This window comes from Salmo trutta, chromosome 29 (genome assembly GCF_901001165.1).
Source record: "Salmo trutta chromosome 29, fSalTru1.1, whole genome shotgun sequence".
In the NCBI taxonomy this organism is placed as follows: Eukaryota; Metazoa; Chordata; class Actinopteri; order Salmoniformes; family Salmonidae; genus Salmo; species Salmo trutta.
The window spans coordinates 20,979,280-21,000,159 of record NC_042985.1 but is presented as its reverse complement, the minus strand read 5'-3'; the positions used below and the strand labels follow the sequence as shown (position 1 = coordinate 21,000,159).

Genomic DNA, 20,880 nt, shown 5'->3' with positions numbered 1-20,880 from the left:
TTCACCGGAGAAAAACAACGTACCTTGTGAAAGATATGCTACTGGGTGGGTGTGATGATACCCCGCCTTAGTAGGTGGCAGTATAGTCAGTGCATGCAGAGTAGCCCACGGGTTTCTGACAGGCGAAGAAGGGTTCCACTTCCGGAAATCAAATCATTCACACGATAACGTCAACATCGTTTAATTAGCTAGCTACCTAACGTTACATGTAAAAACACTATACATGATTGGATGGCCGCTTAGCTAAAAAGAGGGTATGAATTAACAGTTTGTGATCGACTCTGCACCGGTCAAGCGTGAAGGTAAGTTTACTGATCAAATCAAAGTCTGCTGCCGTTGGCTCAACCTGCTACCCAGCTAACGCGTAGGTAGCTAAGCTTGAAGCTAGCTGGCTAACATTACTTGCTTTTACTTTTCAAGATTTCGGTTTATTTTGAAGTGTGATGTTAGCTAGCTATATGTATATTTATTCCGTGGTATTTTATAATAAACACCGACGAAAATAAGTTGGTTTTAAGCGAATCCGTTAAGAAATCATTGAACGTCAATGTAGCTTGCCAATCAGTCTGCTCGCTAAATTGAGTTTGCTAATTTGCTGCCAGAGTATTTTAAGTTGTATGTTTTGCTACATTAGCTAGTTCAGTTTGGCCTGTTGTCGTTAGCTAACTTTACCTCACCAGAATGCCTTTGATTGACAGCTAGTGTTGTAAGTTGTCATGTAGTTTTGTATAACGAGACCGGCTTGGCTCGTTTAGGCAAGGCCAAGTAACGTTACATTAACTTGTTTATTTCATGCTGTAACTCTGACAGTAGTCCAAAATGGCTTCATTTCCTTTAGGAGAGGAAGCCATTTTAGACTGTTGATACATACCCTGGCAGTGTGTCAACGGACCAGGAGCCATGCTAATATTTATTTCTCTCTCAAAGTGGTTGAATGGTCAGGCTCAGCATGTGCGCGTCCGGAAAGTACAGTTCACGGGGCCCGGCTCTGATTCCACGGATGAAGACTAAGCACCGCATCTACTACATCACCCTGTTCTCTGTGGTGCTGCTGGGACTTATCGCCACAGGGATGTTCCAGTTCTGGCCACACTCCATCGAATCAACTGCAGACTGGGGCCTGGACCGACGCAGCGTGCACGATGCACCTCTCGTCCGACTGCCTATCTCCAACCCTATTCCTGAGAGAGGGGACCTTAGCTGCCGAATGCACACTTGCTTTGATGTGTATCGATGTGGCTACAACCCTAAGAATAGAATTAAGGTGAGCCTGGTCTCTATCACATGTCACAAATTACAGATATGTGAAGTTAGTTTCATCTGCTATTGTTAGTCTCTTTACCTTGTCTTTTGAACCACATGATTAAAGGCTTGAAGGATGTTATATATCCAACAGCAGCTAAAGTGGACCATCAGAAATGACTGTCTGTCTGGCAGGTGTACATCTATCCTCTGCAGCGTTTTGTGGATGAGGTAGGAGTGCCCATCAGCAGCACAGGCCTGTCCCGAGAGTACAATGACCTGCTCAGTGCCATCTCCGACAGTGAGTTCTACACAGATGACGTCACCAGGGCATGCCTGTTCGTGCCCTCTATTGATGTGCTCAATCAGAACTCTCTGCGCATCCGGGAGACTGCCCAGGCTCTGGCCATGCTCCCCAGGTAACCTTTCTTGCACACTGCTCGGGTTGCACTGTATTCTCCTCCACCCCAAAGCTGGGAGTTCTTTTCATATGTATTTATCCTTTTTTACCCTCTGCCATTCTTGCTCTCCCCTCTCATCTACTACATTGAGCTATCTGCCCATTTCAGATATCGAAGTGCACACATTTGTAGGTTTTTGACCCTTAAAGATGTACATTTCCAGGTGGGATAAAGGGATGAACCACCTTCTGTTCAACATGTTACCTGGAGGACCTCCAGACTACAACACAGCCCTTGATGTGCCAAGAGACAGGTAACATTAATAAACCCAGCACAGAAAAAATAAATAAAGTCAATTACAATGAATATAGTTGGATAAACTCACATTTTTGTTTTTTGGTTCATCAACCAACCTTAACTTCCAGCTGATATTTACTCCAGTGTGAGTGATCAGTGTTTGTTAGCAGAGATACTGCCAGGTGCATTTTGTTCTACCAAGACACCACTAGAGGGAAGCATGGTATTATCTTAGCTTTCAGTTTCCTTACATGTCCTTAGTCTGATGTTATGTTCAGAGAATAGTTGTAATTTTTTTTTCTCGTTTTTGTTAAGTTGACTCAGTTTTTGAATAAATCTTTTTCTCCATATTTTGTAGTTTGACTTGACTAGATAATCCAGATTCAATTCCATCTTTTATCTCCAGCACAACTACAGAACTTGCATATAATTACAAGGGGGATTGAAAAATATTCAGCTAAGATGAAAGTACAACCTAAAAGTAGTCCAGAGATGACAGAACCTCTAGCGGCCTTGAGCAGGCAGACATGCCTAATCTCCTAGTATTTACTGCCACAGAGAGAGGGCATGTTTCCCAGCCTTGCTCTTGGCCGCTCGCTCCTTTTGGGTGGAAAAGGTGGGTTTTGTGAACAGAAAGCTCTGAGACGATGAACACTTATCTGGAGCTGTAGGGAATTTCCTGGGCTCATCCAGCTGTGCTCCATTTGGCGTGGGGCCTCATCAGAACCAGCTGTGTGTGTGAGTGAGGTTGTGCTTGCATCCACAGGTAGGACGCCATAAAGATTGTTCGTCAGTTCTCATAACTATTACATACACAGATTTCCAAAAGGATCCATGTGAATACTTCTCATGATCTTCATGTTACTCAATAGCATTGTTAAGCAGATATGACAAGAAACAGCCAGGGCGTATGCACATCTGTCATGTATTGTCTTTCTGCAAAGTTCTGTATAGCTGTCTCTTCTCTCTGTCTTTTCTCTGTAAGCCTATGTGACAGTGGTGTAACATTGGATACGTGTGTTTGTTTTGTGTGTGTTATAGGGCTCTGCTTGCAGGGGGAGGCTTCTCCACATGGACCTACAGGCAGGGTTATGACATCAGCATCCCTGTGTACAGCCCTCTGTCTGCAGACGTGGAGCTGCCCGAGAGACAGCCTGGGTGAGCAGCAACACCACCACCCTGTTTCAGCACCTAGAATAGGGCTCTTATCACTTCCTCAAGCAAGACAACAGGCATCCTCACTTCATGTGACAATGGGAACATTTGGAAAGTTATCTTTTAGAGTCACCATCATCAGTCACAGAGTTTTACATTATTTCTAATGGTGTCCCCATCCCGGCTGCAGGCCCCGGCGCTACTTCATTCTGTCGTCTCAGACGGCCATCCACCGTGAGTACCGGGCAGAGCTAGAGAGGCTGAAGGAGGAGAACGGGGAGGCTCTGCTCCTCCTGGACAAGTGCAGTAACCTATCTCAGGGAGCCGCCTCAGCAAGGAAACGTTGCTACAAGGGCCAGGTGTTCGACTACCCCCAGATCCTCCAGGTGAGACGCACACAGACCTACTACCATGTACACACACTTGTAGACATTACACAGCTTAGGGGGAAATTGATGTTTAACATAGATTAGCATGGCCATTTTCAGACTTAAATGCATTTGAGGACTCTGCTCAGCTGTGTAGGTCAACTCTAAGAGTTAGCAGTCTATGTGGGTAACTTTATGCAGGGTATACCTGGGAAACTACAGCAATGTCTGTGGCAGTCAGTCACCCGGTGTGCGCCTCTGCACTGTCTGTCTGCTCAGAGTGCATCTCCAGCCCGTCTCTGGCCTGTCTAGACAGGAAGTGCGCTAATCATCTGGTATGGGTGCAGCATAGCTGCACATCTGGGAGACGTCCCACCAAGGAGAGGGGGTGGAGGGGTGGGGTGGCAGAATCTCAGTGAAAGCACCCTTCTCCACCTCTGACAGTGGAAAGGTTCGCTATAAGTGATGCCTGTATTTTAGAATAATATTTTAGGTTGCCTGCTTGTATACTTTTAACGTCTGTAATTGGTCCAGCGTGACATTGCCCTCCCCACCCTAAACTCTTCCATATGGGAGGCAACCTCGACAGTTCATGCAGTCATTTTATCAGACTGACCAAACACAAGCTGCCCACTAATATTGTGTTAGTCTGTTTTTGACCCATCTAAGCTTCCTTAGTTTGGAGACGGCTATGCCATAAAACCATGTACGGTTGATATGGCTATGATATTGTAATACCTTGTTGTAATCTGTGTTCCCCAGGAGTCGTCGTTCTGTGTGGTGCTGCGTGGGGCTCGGCTGGGACAGGCCACACTCAGTGATGTGCTGCAGGCTGGCTGTGTCCCTGTCATCCTAGCAGACTCGTACATCCTGCCCTTCTCTGAGGTCCTCGACTGGAAGAGGTAAAGACACTGCTCATGATCTCACTCCAACCAACTTCAACATGTATCTCTGCATTAGATTTTCTGAGCTCGTATTGTGATTTTTGATCTAGTTTAATGCCGGTGGCCATTTTTCCCATTGACATTGATACTGACTGACATTTTGTGTGTTTATTGTACAGGGCATCCGTGGTCATTCCAGAGGAGAAGCTCCCAGAGATGTACACCATCTTGAAGAGTATCCCTCACAGGCAGGTGGAGGAGATGCAAAGACAGGTGACAGTCGGATCACATCTTTTCTTCAGCTAACATTCAAATAGACAATCCCTTTCCTGGGGATTTTTAGATTCACATATAGGGCACTCTTTATAGAGTTGTAGTAATAGTCTATTTCCAGATGAATACACCTCAGGAGAAAGTACCTCCTGTCCTCTCAGGTTAAGTTAGTGTGAAGACGGGGTCAACAGAGTTGTGACTTTCACGCTCCCATTCCAACCTGTGCTTGTGAGACGCGGGCCTCACTGTCAGCCCAATGGAAGCCATAACACAGGCAGACTGAAGGGTGAGACAGGCAGACTGAAGGGTGAGACAGGCAGACTGAAGGGTGAGACAGACACGTTGTAAGCCCTTAGGACTAGAGTTTCTGTCCTGTTGTCTGTTTGGGAACACGAGGAGACAATCCAATCTTGATAAAAAAAGCTCTTATAAAGGTTCTTCAGTGTTAGTTTCAGTCACGCCAAATCAATGACAAATCCCCTCCTTTCTCTGGTCCAACTGAGCCTCAATAAACAGAAGGGAAAGCCCTCAGAGAGCTCTGCACGTCCAAGCTGTTTCTCATTCCCTTGTATCAACGCTAGTCCATTTACCAATTAGACTGGCCAAACAGACATATCAGACCCACAGCTCAGAGACCCTGTTGGAGTTGTTTCATTTGCCAAGTCCCCCTCCTGTCTCTGTAGCTGTGTGGATCTGAAATGCTTATCCACTGTTTAGTGTTTCTCTGTCAGTCTGTCTTGTCTAGGGCTTGGAATTTAGCTATGAGATGTGTAATCAGTTGTCTTCCTGTCAGGAAAAAGTTCTCAGTAGAGATGAGGACTGATGATAAGGGGAAGAATTGTAGTTTTTTGGGGGGGTAAAACAAATACTGATAATAAACATTTTATCAATTCACTGGAGATCAGAGGAACACAACCAAATCATATTGGTCTGAGTTGAGTAGTGAGTACATCATAAGCCAGGGGAACGTGAGGCGTGGGTAGGTATGTCACTGCTGTGTGCGTGCCTGTGGCCCCTGCAGGACTGATGGGAGGAGGGTGTTGGGGCCGGGCTCAGGACGTGTAAGGGTGGGGTGGGGCCGGAGCACAAAGGCCCATCTTATCCAGGATTTATGGGGTGCTGTATAGCCCATTCCATATCAGTCCACACCTGCACACATCTGGAGAGACTCCTCATTCACTGGCTGGAAAGGAGAGGACACTGGGAATCACTGACTTGGTCCCCCATAAAGACTTTTCATTTTCAGTAGTACAGACAACACATTTTAACTCTAGCTCATTTGGACATGTGCAAAATAGTTTTTTTTCTTCTTTTAATTTTTTTAAAGTGCTATAGGAACATTTTTCTTTGCTGATTGATCTTATTGAAGAGCTGAAGTGAAGTATTTACTCACTGTCCAACAGAGGGCCTAACTGTCTTTCATTCCTCAGCGGTTCTGAATTCCACACTGTCATCTTCAGTCCTTTATGGGTCTAAAAGGTCCCTGACCATATGCCTAGTATGACTAAAATAAACAATGCTGATCTTTTTTTCCCTAATTGGTCCTTTGACCAATCACATCAGCTGTGAAAAAGATCTGATGTAATTGGTCGAAAGACCAATTAGTGGATAAAATATCAGAATAACACAGCCTTACTCATGATGACTCCATGTCAGCTTTTATTGACTATCTGTATGATTTACTAAGTCCTGAATTGAATGATAATTGAGACATTCTGTCTCACTTATACAGGGCCTCACAACTAAAGTCAAATGTAAAACTCCTAATCCAGCAGTAGCCAGCAGCATCATTTCAGGAGAAAAAAAATGATTTCAACATTTGATGTGGTAGCATCCACATAGGTCCCAAATTGTGAGCTAAGTGCTTAACAGCTGCTAAATGTTAGCGGTGGTCACCTGAGGCTTTCCTCTGAGCCTTGTTTGTGTCAGACCCTAGGAATAGAATACATGCTTGGTTAGATCAGCACAGCTGAAATGAGTACTTGTCAATCACAGGGCGGCAGCTATAGTACCAAGCCCAATGTAATCCTGTCTGAAGCCTCCCTGTCTAAAAGGAGTTGACGGACAGCAGAGTATAGCTAGAGACAGAGATGGTGGACTGGGTTGTTCCCTTGACCCTGGTGGTGAAAGTCTGGCTTCTAGTATGATTTCTCAGTCCCACAGGAACCACTATTGATGATCAGTTGTGTGTCATCGTGGTAATACTACAATGGCCTCCTAAGCAAGTTTGTGCTAAACAAAGAATTGTTCACCATGACAACTTTACTTTTACACAATTTATATCTTATTAAGAGGCGCAAGTAATTAGGTTTATTTTAGTTGCTGTAGCAAAGATTAGCCAAATCAGTTTTGAATTGATGGATATGATCGGCTATGAAAAGCCAACTGACATTTACTCCTGAGGTGCCGACCTGTTGCACCCTCTACAACCACTGTGATTATTATTATTTGACCCTGCTGGTCATCTATGAACTATTCAACATCTTGACCATGTTCTGTTATAATCTCCACCTGGCACAGCCAGAAGAGGACTGGCCACCCCTCATAGCCTGGTTCCTCTCTAGGTTTCTTCCTAGTTTCTGGCCTTTCTAGGGAGTTTTTCCTAGCCACCGTGCTTCTCCTCCTGCATTGCTTGCTGTTTGGGGTTTTAGGCTGGGTTTCTGTACAGCACTTTGAGATATCAGCTGATGTAAGAAGGGCTATATAAATACATTTGATGTTGTTTATGGTCCAAGTTCAAGCACATCTCAAAGAGAATTCAGCCTCCTTAGCCCAGCGCTGTATGTTAGAGGAAGGGAATAACAGTGCTGCAGTGAAGCAAACCACTCTGCCCTTTTTCTCTGCTGTGACTCCGTCTCTTCCCCCCTCATAAAAATTCCTGCAGGCGCTGGGAGGGGAGGGGGCGGGGCGGGCCTCTTAGGCCGGAGCAGTTTGCTTTTTGCCTCCTCCCGGTCGGAAAGGAAACTTTCATCACTGGCTGATTTATGGGCCGTTGGGTTCCCCTGAGATTAGAAAGTCTTTTTGAATACTCCTCACCCCCTCCATAAAAATAAACGCTGTTTTTGTATTTCTCCAGTGTTAAAGGGGACTAAGGGTGGGGGTGTGGAGTGGGGGCTGGTTCCTTCTCATGTGCTGCTGAGAGCTCTCTGGACCATACGACAACAAAAACACCAGGACAAGCTGCTCCACTGCTATGGAAGGACAGAGCCCTGTAGCCAGGCCAAGACTACCACAGCTCTAGTAAAACGGTTGGCTCATTGGCTAAGCTGTAGCAGCCAATGCTATCACTGTGTTTGCTGAATTGCAGTTTTCATTTTGTGCACCGTTGTCTGTTCGTCGCTTGCTTCTCCTCTGCACCTAATCCCAAACAGGAACTTCTTCAGCTGGGGTGTTATTCTCACCCAACAAATATGCTATGAATATCTTGAGTTTCAGGCTGTGTGAGGAGTTTCTAGGGTGTGCTCTGGCTAACCAGACAAATGTCAGTTGGAGTTGAGGGGTCCAGTATGGACCTCCCCCATGTGCTTGTTAAAGAGTGTTGCACTCAGGGTCACCTAGGACCTGCTGAGGTGGAGTCGGGTCACACTGACATGGCGCCTCCTGGCAGGAGACATTTCTGTTTTTAAGGATCATTAACTCTTATGGGCTCCTCTCCCTCCATAGCTGTCTCTTAATGGATCAGTGGGAGGGAAGCTGGGGTGCTGCCTGGGGATGTTGTACAAGTAACATCTGCATTGAAATATGATTGACTGCTAGGCTACACCTTCCCCTCTGGCACCGTACTGCTCCTTGTTACCATGGACTGGTGGTGAATTGACTTAAAAATACATTTTTGATACGCAACTAAATGTAGATGCGTACATAGTTTGCATACGTCTTGGATGAACATGTATTTGTCCCAATGGGCCTTAAGCAGGGGTTCCTAACCAGGTTTACTAGGACCCCTGGGGGTACTTGAGAAGACTGATGAGACCATAGGTCTACTGGTAAAATGCACATGAGGGCGTACTTCAGGGGTACTCCTGGAAGAGTAAAATTCAGTTGGTGGTACAGTAACAGAAAAGGTTGGGAACCACTGGCCAGGTTGATATTTGGCTGCCCTGTGCTTTGAAAGTCAGGTGAGCTGTAGAAGGTCTTGGCCTGCTGTAGGACAGATGATGTTCTAACTGTCTAGAACATTCCTTCCTGTTCTCCAGTCACTGGGATGCCTTTTGAATGTATGTTCAAGTTCATGACAGCTTGTCTGTTTGTCCAGGGTCCAGACCATATGTTTTTATTCCTTAACAACTCTGTTCTCCTCAGGCCCGCTGGTTCTGGGACGCTTACTTCAGCTCCATGAAGGCCATCGGCATGACAACGCTTCAGATCATCAATGACCGCATCTACCCCTATGCTGCCCGCACCTACGAACAGTGGAACAACCCCCCTCTGGTGGTGAGTATACCTCTAGTTGCGAGGTCTTTAAAGAGTGGAAAGATGCATTTTAGGCTAGATGTGTTTTAACTTGATTGGATACATCAAGTCTTCTGCTGGAGCCTGCTATAATCTATGGCCCTCTAGCCTACACCGCTGTTATTGTATTTTACTGTGGTTAACCACTGAATCTTCTTAGGCATACGAGTCATATTTATGGGGGTGCAGTGTGTGGTATTGATGTGTGACCTGACACTACTGTGCTGGCCTCACAACACAGTGACTGACTCCCTCAGTGACAGATATGACACAGTTTTCCCTGGTAAGTCTTACCCAGTGTATCGGCTGGTTGGCAGGACAGCTTCCTCTTTATAGGTCCCTCTCTCCACACATGTAGCCTAGTGGTCTTTGGCTGCTTGGTAAACACCCAGTACTGCTGAAACAGCCAGTGTGTTTGTGTCAGCAGTTCTGCACTGGGAGGATGCCTCCAGTGCGGTGAAAAATACATGCCTTAGTGTTTGAGTCATTGTGTATGTGTGAGAGAACACTGTTTAAGGAGTGAGTGTGTGTAACCTCTCTGTGGTTGTGGGAGTGTGGGGATGCAGACAGCTTGGCTCAGCTACCACCTCTCAGGGGCTGTTAATCAGCCCAGCCTGATCTGCTGCAGTCCCCAAAGACACCACATGCAGCTCCGCCCTCCGTCTGTCTGTCTGTGGGGTAGAGAAGGGGGGCCCCCTTCTTATTGGACAGCCCTACCCAGTCCTACCAATGGGTGGTGATATGTGAGCCAGTCAGGTTATGTTGGTCTGAACAAGTCAAGTCACTCTGACTGAAGGTATGTTTACCACACTTGGCTTTTCAGAGTAATTCAAACTCTTCAAGATCTCAGGTCTAATTTCTTTCTACTCAAGCCAACTGCTCAATCACAGCTGGTGTTGCCTTTTTTTCAGAGTGGGTAGCTGGTTAATCAACAGTTACATTTGACATTACCCACCTCTCTCTGTCAAACTCCTGTCTGTCTTTTTTCCCAACCAATCGTCGTCATTTAGGTCTGCTGTGTCAGTCCCTGCTCAGGAGGTTAATTGTGCAGGGCCACAGACCTATTACCATTCCAGTGCTAGAGAAGTGCTATCTCTACGTATTCAGTGGAAACACGTCGAGCAGAATTGGAACAGGACACTAAATAAATCAAGCGGGTTTTTTTCTCTCTGCTGTTCTGTATCCTTCGTTCAGGGTCATAATTGAAAGCACATTTCACAGGCTCTCTGCTAGTAGCAGTGCCTTTTAGAAGGGTTTTCAGGCTAGGGAGGGACAGACAGGCTGCTTTTTGTTTGGCCGTGGGCATAGTTGTAAGATATGAAACGGGTAATCCATGGTAGTCACCTGTTCAGCCTCTGAAAGGTGGCTGAAGGTTAGGAGACGTTGTACCTTAGGGGGCTTTCATATCAGATTGGTTTGGAATGTTTTCTTCTGAACTCTGTTTTCTCCCTTAGTTTGGACTGGTGTGAACACACTATCCGCAGTAGGGTGCACACTAAACAACGCACTGGTTTTCTCAAAAGGGTGGTGTCGGTCCAATTAATTACACCTTGCATCGTAATAAATATTCACGTGATGGCAACTGATTCCTTTTTAAGCTTGACCTTTGGTTTCTAGGGGACATCTAACATTTCAGTTTAGGCTAAGTCGGGGCTTGTTCAGTGGTTTAAATGGGCCAAGAAACCTGGCCAAACGATTCCTTCACTGGTAGAGAGCAGACGAAGCCTGCACTGTGAATGTGCTCATATCAGGACTCTTGAACATGTGACGGCTGCACTATCTCTACTTCTCCTAATCCCTGGTAGGAAATCATCAAACACACAAACTACACACCACACAAATCAAAGGCCCCCTGCTGGCTAGATGGACCTGTCTCCAGTCATCACTGGAGCTTTGCCTTGGGAAATCGTTTGTTATTGAGGAGAAAACACTGTTTGTCTAACACTCAAATGCCATGTTGTTCTCGATGTTGCATTATGAGGATGTTTACGATGATTTGCATCAATCTACTTTTCCTACCACCACCACAATGTGTAGCCTGAATCACCCAAATGGCTGCATGTTCCCGTTTTGTGTAAATTCATCATTGTAACCAGTGAACTCAATTTAACTAATTAACATCGGAGAAGTGGCTGTCTTTCTTTCATCTTGTTTGTCATCTGACAAATGACTTAAGTGGTCCCTTTTCTCTTCTCTTCATCTCACCACTTATGTGTCACCGTGTTAGTTAAATTATTTCTCCCACCACCACAGAGAAGTTGAGTTGTTTTATTGGTGAGGACTGACTGATGTAGGGGATATGGGGTGACCATGTTTATGGTGACAGACATGGTGGACGCCGTTGGAAGAGCCACAGAAACACAAGTCTGTTTGTGGCCACCTGTCTGCAGCAGAACAGAGAAGCACTTCAAGAAGCCCACAGTTTTATTTCAAATCTCCGTTCCCTCCCTATGAGGTCAGAACATGTCTGTAGTGGCGGTCTGGAGGCTTTTGGGGAGCCTTTTGTACAGTTGATTAAGTCAGCTGCAACCTCCTTCATTTGAGAATGCTACTGTTGTAGTGTTTGACAGTTAATTAAGGGTTAAAACCACATCATCCAGTCAACATAATGCTCCTGCTAACAGAGAATGGGAGCGTTGAAGTTGGCCCTGTAGATGAGAGAACCTGCATTGTAGAGCACTTTAAGCTCCTGCAGTGAGTCTCCTCTGTGTCGCATGTTGCCATATTGTTACTCTTGTATAATCGCATTACTCAATGTCAATTGTTGTCTATATGTTCAGAGGTCTGGATTGAGTGTCTCTTTGTCTCCGTGTGTGTGCCTCCTTGTGCCAGTATTTTCTTTTACAGCGTCACTTGATCTAGGCTAGGGTCTTTGCATCTTCCAGAGTTAACAGGCCATTTTAAGACGGGGCCAGGAAGAGGGGCCAAGTCCCACACTGGCAGTAGACAGCCGCCGACACCGTCGCCTGCATCGCCCTGCCTCCCTCTCTCCCCCCTGCCCTGCCTCCCCATCTCTCTCCCCCCACCCCACTAAAACTCATCTGGACCCCTGCTGCATGGAGCTCACCAGAGCTTCATGACAAAACGTCACTTATAACATCTCAAAGCAGCAGTGTAGAAACAGCAGGAGAGGCCTAGACTTCCAAGTCATAGTGTGTGGACTCAACTTACACATGTACCTGAGATGAGGGTGGAGCTCCTGAAGCAGCTCAGCTACTGCTGGTTTTTTATAGTGTGCTTGGCATTCCACACTACTTCACGCTGGGTGCTTGGCATTCCCGGTTGTGAGTCTATTAATCTTTCAAATAAATGAATAGATGATTCCTGTTCCCTAGTAAAACCATTGTCCGGAAATCACTGCACTTGACATCATTGCTGAGTCAAGAAATGGAATGGCAGCTTAAATCACGATGGAAAACATGACGCGGGCCAGGATGGCAGACAGATGAGGCTAGCTAGGCATACGTCTGCATTGTAGGAGAGAGTGACTCTAACCTTTTTTCTTTTGGTCTCTTGTCCTCTGTAGAAGTGGTCGAGTGTGAACAGCCCTCTGTTCCTGCCTCTCATCCCACCGAGGTCCCCAGGATTCACTGCTGTGGTGCTGACCTACGACCGTATCGAGAGCCTCTTCCGGGTCATCACGGAGATCTCCAAGGTTCCCAGCCTGGCCAAGCTACTGGTGGTGTGGAACAACCAGAACAAGAGTCCCCCTGAAGGTGAGCTCTAGGCTGTATTCATTAGCGCACACGGTAGGGTAACAATGTTTGGGGGGGGGGGACTAAAATAAGTTTGTTATTGGACAGGTTCAGGTACTCCCTCTCCATTTAGGTAGATGTTCTTCTGTTTGGTTTCTAGTGAATAAACCTCTGATTCTGACCCTCCCTTCCCCATACTGTTCATTAAACCCATTATTGATTCAAATATTATCCTTAAACAAACACACCAGCAATTGGAGTTTTCATGAGTTAACCTTTTCAGTGACAATGATGATGCTATGTTGGATATTCAAAGATGGGACATTAGTGTTCTGTCAGATTGCCTTACTTCATAGCTACCATAGTCAAAATACATGTTCTCTGTTTAGAGACTAAAGTTGGCAGATCGATACAGACAAGGAATGGGAAAGTGGCTGAACACTCCATGTTAACTGCCAACTTGATGTGAGAAGAAGTGGTTATTTCACCATGCCATGGTTTAATACACAAAATGGAGCTCTTGATGTGTACCAGATGAGTGATAACAGCTTCAGCAGCCGAGACCCATCTCTCCATAAGTTTAGACACTGAAAAGCATGACGTGTTCGAGGCTGGAGCCAAACCTCTCTGGCTTTGCTTCATGTGGAGAATCAGGAAACTGGAGCAGCTCCGTGGCATGTTGCCGCCGGTCGCACAAAAAACAATCCTCCTACCCACCCCGCTCGGTGCTGCAGCAGCCACCTCATTCTAACCTTCCCATGTCAACAGGTCTCCTCGGTACTGGCAAGCCAGACGATATGGATGCCTTTCATTCATGTTGATATACTGTCCACTACAGACACTCCACTTCATCAAACGGTGTGCAGTGTTCTGCTAGTCCTGCCTGTCTGTCCTCCTGCCACAGCCCTCATTTAGAGCCCATTAGAGATGTTTCACAGTAAGCTGATATTAGTCATTATTTATTGTGGCTTTCGCTCTAATGATTCCTCTTTACAAGGCGATTAGGTATGCGGCTGTTTATGGCGCCCCTTAACACTGACAGCTCAGGGGACGGCAGGGAGAGAGCAGGGAATTAAATCTATCCTCTGCATAGAGTTGTGTAATGTAATGAAGCTGCGGGCCACTTTGAAGCTCACTCTAATGGCCCAGCGTAGCCTTTGATTAGAGGCGTCAGTGGAGCCTGGCCAGAGCTTTGTGACCCATTAGAATTAACAAGGGGCCGTTCATGGGTCAACTCGGGGCCTCTGCTTGGGATGAGGACGGATTTCCTCCTCATCCTCACAAGGTCTGATTGTGTTTATTTCAAGCGGCTGCCGCCTCAAGTCCTGCACGTTTGGCATTTTAACAAGGTGCTGCTTGGGAGCCTAGGTCTTGGAGTACTAAGAATAGTTTTATGTTGTAGACTTTATCTTCTGACATGCACAGAGATTGCACTGTGTTTGGATGACATGCACAGAGATTGCACTGTGTTTGGATGACATGCACAGAGATTGCACTGTGTTTGGATGTCATGATTAACTTCGTAGTTTATTTGTTCACTCATACAATCTCAGCTTCATGACCTGAAGAAACCTGTTTTTCACATCGGTCGAAGACAGTTATGGAGCTGCAGAGCATGGAGACGGAGGTAACTACAGGAGAGATGGGGATTGCAGCAGGATTCTGTTTCTCTGTAGTGGAGAGGATCTCCTGCTTAGCCCAGGAGAAAGTCTGAAAATGAGAAGCAAAGTAGATGGGCTTCCAGCAGCCAGAAAATATTTCAGTTTGTGTGTACAAACCGATACCGAAAGAAAAGGCCAGGCTGAATCAGTACAATCAGATCTAAGCTGATTTTGCACTGCACTCATCTCCCTGCTCATCTTTGGAAAAGGGAGAGCGGGGGGAAGGAGAGGAAAGCACTTGAATATATCACAGCAGTGCTCCCGCTGACAGTTTAGTGTGGAGACGTCCAGAGCTCGTCGGTCAGTTGGGAGCGCTGCCTGCTTGTCAGGCCCCAGTTAGAGCCTTAATGGGGTGACACATTCTGTGCCATCTGTCTGACTCTGCTCCGTGCCATGGACACATCCCAAACTCACTAAACACTACTTTAAAAAAAGCTAACGTTGCTGCTCTGCCTTGAGAGGAATCTTGGTGTGGTCAGGCTTGCACATGATTCAAGTTGGCTTTGCGATTCAAGTCAGTGATTAGTTTTACTGCTAGCGTACTTTTCCACTAGGATTGCCATTTTGAAACATCTCCCTTGATGGCAACTCCTCTCCTCCAACTGAAGTCTAGATGTTAGTTTGACCTAGAAAACTGGCAGTCTGGTTTGATGTCTTAAGTGTAGGTGGGTGATGCAGTATATACTGTCAGGTTTGGAATGTGTGGAAGTAATTTTCACAGTTTACTTAATGTCTTGCAGCTTCTCAAGTAGCACACAATGCTAACTGACCTGTTTGCCAAGGCCTCCATTGCATTGATAGAATGGATTTTCTATGACCTGTCTGTATAATGTAGGTTTATCACTCATATTCCCTTGGTCTCTGTCCCTCGGTTAGATTCTCTATGACCTGTCTGTATAATGTAGGTTTATCACTCATATTCCCTTGGTCTCTGTCCCTCGGTTAGATTCTCTATGACCTGTCTGTATAATGTAGGTTTATCACTCATATTCTCTTGGTCTCTGTCCCTCGGTTAGATTCTCTATGACCTGTCTGTATAATGTAGGTTTATCACTCATATTCTCTTGGTCTCTGTCCCTCGGTTAGGTTCTCTATGACCTGTCTGTATAATGTAGGTTTATCACTCATATTCTCTTGGTCTCTGTCCCTCGGTTAGATTCTCTATGGCCGAAGATTGCCGTGCCTCTCAAGGTGGTGCGCACCAAAGAGAACAAGCTCAGCAACCGCTTCTTCCCCTACGACGAGATCGAGACTGAGGCTGTGCTGGCCATCGACGATGACATCATCATGCTGACGTCTGACGAACTGCAGTTTGGTTACGAGGTGAGAGAGAGGATACCCTGTATCTCGCCTGGGAGTTATCACCCCAAATGTTTGACCTTGGGCTTAGTCCATTCATACTGGCAGGTAAACGCTGGCCACTTAGTGCTGACCCCAGAGTTTAAACTCATCCAGGGAGCTTAAGTCAGCCTCCAGTAGTGGTATTTGTGAGGCGGCTGCCGGGTGCTGGAGATATGTTTGATGTGTGACGGATGGTGACAGGCCAGAGCTGATGCTGTCCATGCCTACAGCCCAGCTTGGCACTCACCTGAAGGCATTTAGGACCTATTGAGACAATTGAGGATAATGACATGAAATGAGAGGCAGGTTGCTGTGGGGAAGGAAGGCTGTCTGGCTCTACTGCCTCTCGCTGGGTCCAATAGCGGGACAGGCTGCTGGGCTCTGTTATCCAGTCTCCACACACTTCTCTGCCCATCACAGAGCGGGCCTGTAGCTTTCATCTCTTTAGAGTGAACCTTGGGGCTCAAAATATCTCAGTGATGGCGGTCTTCTAGCACTACCTTGAAGAAGGTGATAGGAGGCTACTTGGAATGTTTTTAGTTTTGCCTAATTCCATTAACTTGGAACTTTACCCAAATTCCTGGAAAACCTGGAATTTGTGTCTAACTGTGTGTTTTCCCTACCATCCCCCTCAGGTGTGGAGGGAGTTACCAGACCGGTTGGTGGGGTACCCGGGTCGGCTCCACCTATGGGACCACGAGATGGGGAAGTGGAAGTACGAGTCCGAGTGGACCAACGAGGTGTCTATGGTTCTGACTGGAGCAGCCTTCTACCACAAGGTTAGCCTCAGACAGAAGCCCCTCCTCCCTCTGTCCCCCTGCCAGGCCCAGTATGTGGAGGGGGCAGGGTTAGGTCACACAAAGAGAGGAGGGAAGAGTCATAGGTGAGGTTATCTGTCTCACTGTCAACCAAAAGCTTTCCTTTTGATTCAAAGCAAATACTTCTGTGAAAACACATCCCTCTATTCAGGGGTTAGACTCATTTATCATATCACGTGAGTAGGATGACAAATGTATTTCAGTATTTATCTGCATGTAGTTTCCACTGCTTGCTGATTTTGATGTTGAGTGACAGGCGTCTTTCCTTTCCAGTACTTTAACTACCTGTACACTTACAAGATGCCAGGAGACATCAAGAACTGGGTGGATGCTCATATGAACTGTGAGGATATCGCCATGAACTTCCTGGTGGCCAACATCACTGGCAAAGCCCCCATAAAGGTACAGAACAGTGCACAATGTTTTCACACCACCTAAACACAACAGTCCTACCAAACCCATTATGCTGACATTAGGTCCTTAGGGGGTCAAATTCAATATTGGATGTTCACCAGAGCCATTGCTTGCGTCCCGAATTGCGTTCTATTCCCTATAATAGTGCACTACTTTTGACCAGAGCCTTATGGGCCCTGGTCCAAATCAGTGAACTTCCTAGTCAATGGGGTGCCATTTGGGACGGAGCTATGCTAATATCTCATTAGGAGCAGTACTACAACATGCACCACATATCAGGAAGCTGAAGACCATAACTCCACAGAGGTGGAAAAGTCCCAGAATGCAGAAATATTTGTTTCTTCCTGTCCTGATAGAGGCTCTCTCTCTGATCAGTTCTCACCCCTCTGTGCCCCCTGATACCTCCCCAACGCAGTGACCGTGTCCAGGTGCAGAGACCGCCCCTAAAGCCCAGCCTTAACCTCTCTTATCTGGGTGTCACTGACTGCCGCTCCCCCTCCGACGGTTTTCCTAAGCTCACCAGGGCTCACTCACCCCACCGTCAAAGCAATGCCTTCTCCCTCCATCTCTCTGCGCCTGCAGTAGGCTACCCCCCCACCCCACATATCTCCCACACGTCCTCCTCAGCACTGATCTCCAGTCTGGAGTTAGATGGATTGGTGGGTAAGACGGAGGAAGGCCATACATCACCCCTTTAATGAGCATAAAGCTGTTTCTCCTCGGCACGCAAGCAGCATGCCCTGGTCTTTTAATGACCACTCAGGTATACAGCAGCATGCCCTGGTCTTTTAATGACCATTCAGGTATACAGCAGCATGCCCTGGTCTTTTAATGACCACTCAGGTATACAGCAGCATGCCCTGGTCTTTTAATGACCACTCAGGTATACAGCAGCATGCCCTGGTCTTTTAATGACCATTCAGGTATACAGCAGCATGCCCTGGTCTTTTAATGACCACTCAGGTATACAGCAGCATGCCCTGGTCTTTTAATGACCATTCAGGTATACAGCAGCATGCCCTGGTCTTTTAATGACCACTCAGGTATACAGCAGCATGCCCTGGTCTTTTAATGACCATTCAGGTATACAGCAGCATGCCCTGGTCTTTTAATGACCATTCAGGTATACAGCAGCATGCCCTGGTCTTTTAATGACCATTCAGGTATACAGCAGCATGCCCTGGTCTTTTAATGACCATTCAGGTATACAGCAGCATGCCCTGGTCTTTTAATGACCATTCAGGTATACAGCAGCATGCCCTGGTCTTTTAATGACCATTCAGGTATACAGCAGCATGTCCTGGTCTTTTAATGACCACTCAGGTATACAGCAGCATGCCCTGGTCTTTTAATGACCATTCAGGTATACAGCAGCATGCCCTGGTCTTTTAATGACCATTCAGGTATACAGCAGCATGCCCTGGTCTTTTAATGACCATTCAGGTATACAGCAGCATGCCCTGGTCTTTTAATGACCATTCAGGTATACAGCAGCATGCCCTGGTCTTTTAATGACCATTCAGGTATACAGCAGCATGCCCTGGTCTTTTAATGACCATTCAGGTATACAGCAGCATGCCCTGGCCTTTTAATGACCATTCAGGTATACAGCAGCATGCCCTGGCCTTTTAATGACCATTCAGGTATACAGCAGCATGCCCTGGTCTTTTAATGACCATTCAGGTATACAGCAGCATGCCCTGGTCTTGAATGACCACTCAGGTATACAGCAGCACAACATTCTCCCTCAGCGCAACAGCCCTCAATCACACTCTGCTGCAACAACCACTGCTGGACCTGCTGTCACAACTAGCATAACTTTATCTAATGGGTTTATCACATTCTAGAGAACTGCAACTTAAAGGAATACTTCGGGATTTGGGCAATAAAGTCCTTTATCTACTTCCCCAGAGTCAGATGAACTCATGGATACCATTTTTATGTATGTCTCCAGTATGAAGGAAGTTGGAGGTAGTTTTGCAAGCCAATGCTAACTAGCATTAGCACAATGGTTGGAAGTCTATGGTATCTACTAGCATGCTAACAATTGCGCTAAGTCTAGTTAGCAACATCCTTCAAACTGCACGCAGAGACATAAAAACGGTATCCACGGGTTCATCTGACTCTGGAGAAATAGATCCCTTTAAGTATCCCTTTAAGCAATACTGTGATGGTTAGATCCCGAAGTATCCCTTTATGCAGTACTGTGACGGTTATAGACTTGTCTCATCAGCACAGGGATTTGATCTCACCACACACTAGATTCTGTACTGTATGTTTCTTAGTGGTGTAGCAATGGTAGATTGTAAAGGTCAATGTCCTGGTTCCATTTAGGTGACCCCAAGGAAGAAGTTCAAGTGTCCTGAGTGCACAGCCATTGACGGTCTGTCCCTGGACCAGACACACATGGTAGAGAGGTACGTCCTGCACTGAGCATGCTCATCGCCTAGCAACTCAAGAAAGGGTGTGTATATGCCAAATCAATATTCAGAGAGGTAGTAGTGGACATACAATATCCGAACGCGTTTTTTTTTTCTGTGGTTGATTGCCTCAATGTTAACGCCGGTAACTTCTGTACACTTCCCCAGATCGGAGTGCATCAACAAGTTTGCGTCGGTGTTCGGCACCATGCCCCTGAAGGTAGTGGAACACCGTGCAGACCCAGTCCTCTACAAGGACGACTTCCCAGAGAAACTCAAGAGTTTCCCCAACATCGGCAGTCTCTGACCGGACAGGGCTGTGGCCCAGCAACCCCCAGACACCCATACATACCCAGCATCTTCTAGTTCAGGGGAGACATAGAAGAGTTTCTGTCCATATAGAACTATCTGGAAGGTTGTTCTCTGTAGGGTGGTGTTGGGCACCTGTACTGTTTCCTTTCCAAAATACTGGTTTGAAGTGGTGAGAGTTGAGGTGTGTGTGCTCATTGGTTGACTAGACAGAATCCACTGTGCGTTGATGAATCCACTGTGCGACAGAGATGACTAGTCTGTGTATGTCTGCTGCTGTATTCGAGTCAGAGGCCCCGTGGGCTCTTTGGCTGATCTGGGATCAGTGTATATAAATCACAGCAGTACTAAATGTTAATGTAGCATGGTGAGTCAGGACCACTGTCTGCCAAGCATATGGGGAGGGGGATGTGTAATATGTTGAAAACCCATAGAGATAATATATCCCATGTCACTTATCTCTAACTGATGAATTTAAAAAAAATGATAAATAATATGAAAAACAAGGTAGTTTAAGAGGGGGCTTCTTGACAAAGGTCATTTCATGGCATGAGCTATTTTTTATTTGTTTAGTGTGAGCACTGCAGAGGTGTATGATCAGCTTTCTCTGCATAGAGGATATATCGCAAATAATATGTACACTATATATTTACTGCCAATTGTTCTACTGCTAACACTTTTCAAAAGAATGACCGGTATCTGGACATTTTAATGACCTTTTTTTTTAAGTGTTCTGCTGCGTAATATATAAACTATTGAAGTAACATCTAGTCTGGTATAGGAGGGAAGCTACTGTAATTGATGCGGTGACATTGGACTGTTTGCTTCATGGAGATGTAGGCACCAGGATGTACAACTCCCCAATTCTGATGTCTCTTTTTGTTTTAGGGTTCTGTTAGTCTGTGTAGGCTTGCTCATCTCTCTAAAGGAATGTCCTAAGCATTTCAAGTTCAAGTCAGCACACACTTTTTAAGATGTCAATATTGCCTTTGTTTTTTTACTTTCGTAAGGATTGTTGTTTGTGATAAATGTGTCCCAAAATATAAATTGGAAGAAATACATGCTAAATAAAGATGTTTTCCATGGCCATTTGATTTTCCTGCGATTAGAGAAAGGAACAATGGCGCTGCCTCACTCCAACCAAGGTGCA

At 46.1% G+C, this 20,880-nt stretch overlaps 1 protein-coding gene across 1 annotated transcript; it reads left to right on the top strand.

The window, feature by feature from the left end:
• The first annotated feature begins 121 nt into the window (after positions 1–121).
• Positions 122–20,819, top strand: ext2 (exostosin glycosyltransferase 2). Its single transcript, XM_029721189.1, has 15 exons — positions 122–302; positions 928–1,264; positions 1,438–1,661; positions 1,867–1,956; positions 2,982–3,098; positions 3,286–3,481; positions 4,226–4,365; positions 4,527–4,620; positions 8,923–9,054; positions 12,599–12,788; positions 15,585–15,751; positions 16,405–16,548; positions 16,861–16,989; positions 19,336–19,418; positions 19,590–20,819. Exons 2-15 carry the CDS (start codon positions 935–937, stop codon positions 19,726–19,728), a joined length of 2,175 nt encoding a protein of 724 aa, XP_029577049.1. The 5' UTR covers positions 122–302; positions 928–934; the 3' UTR covers positions 19,729–20,819.
• Positions 20,820–20,880: the final 61 nt, after the last annotated feature.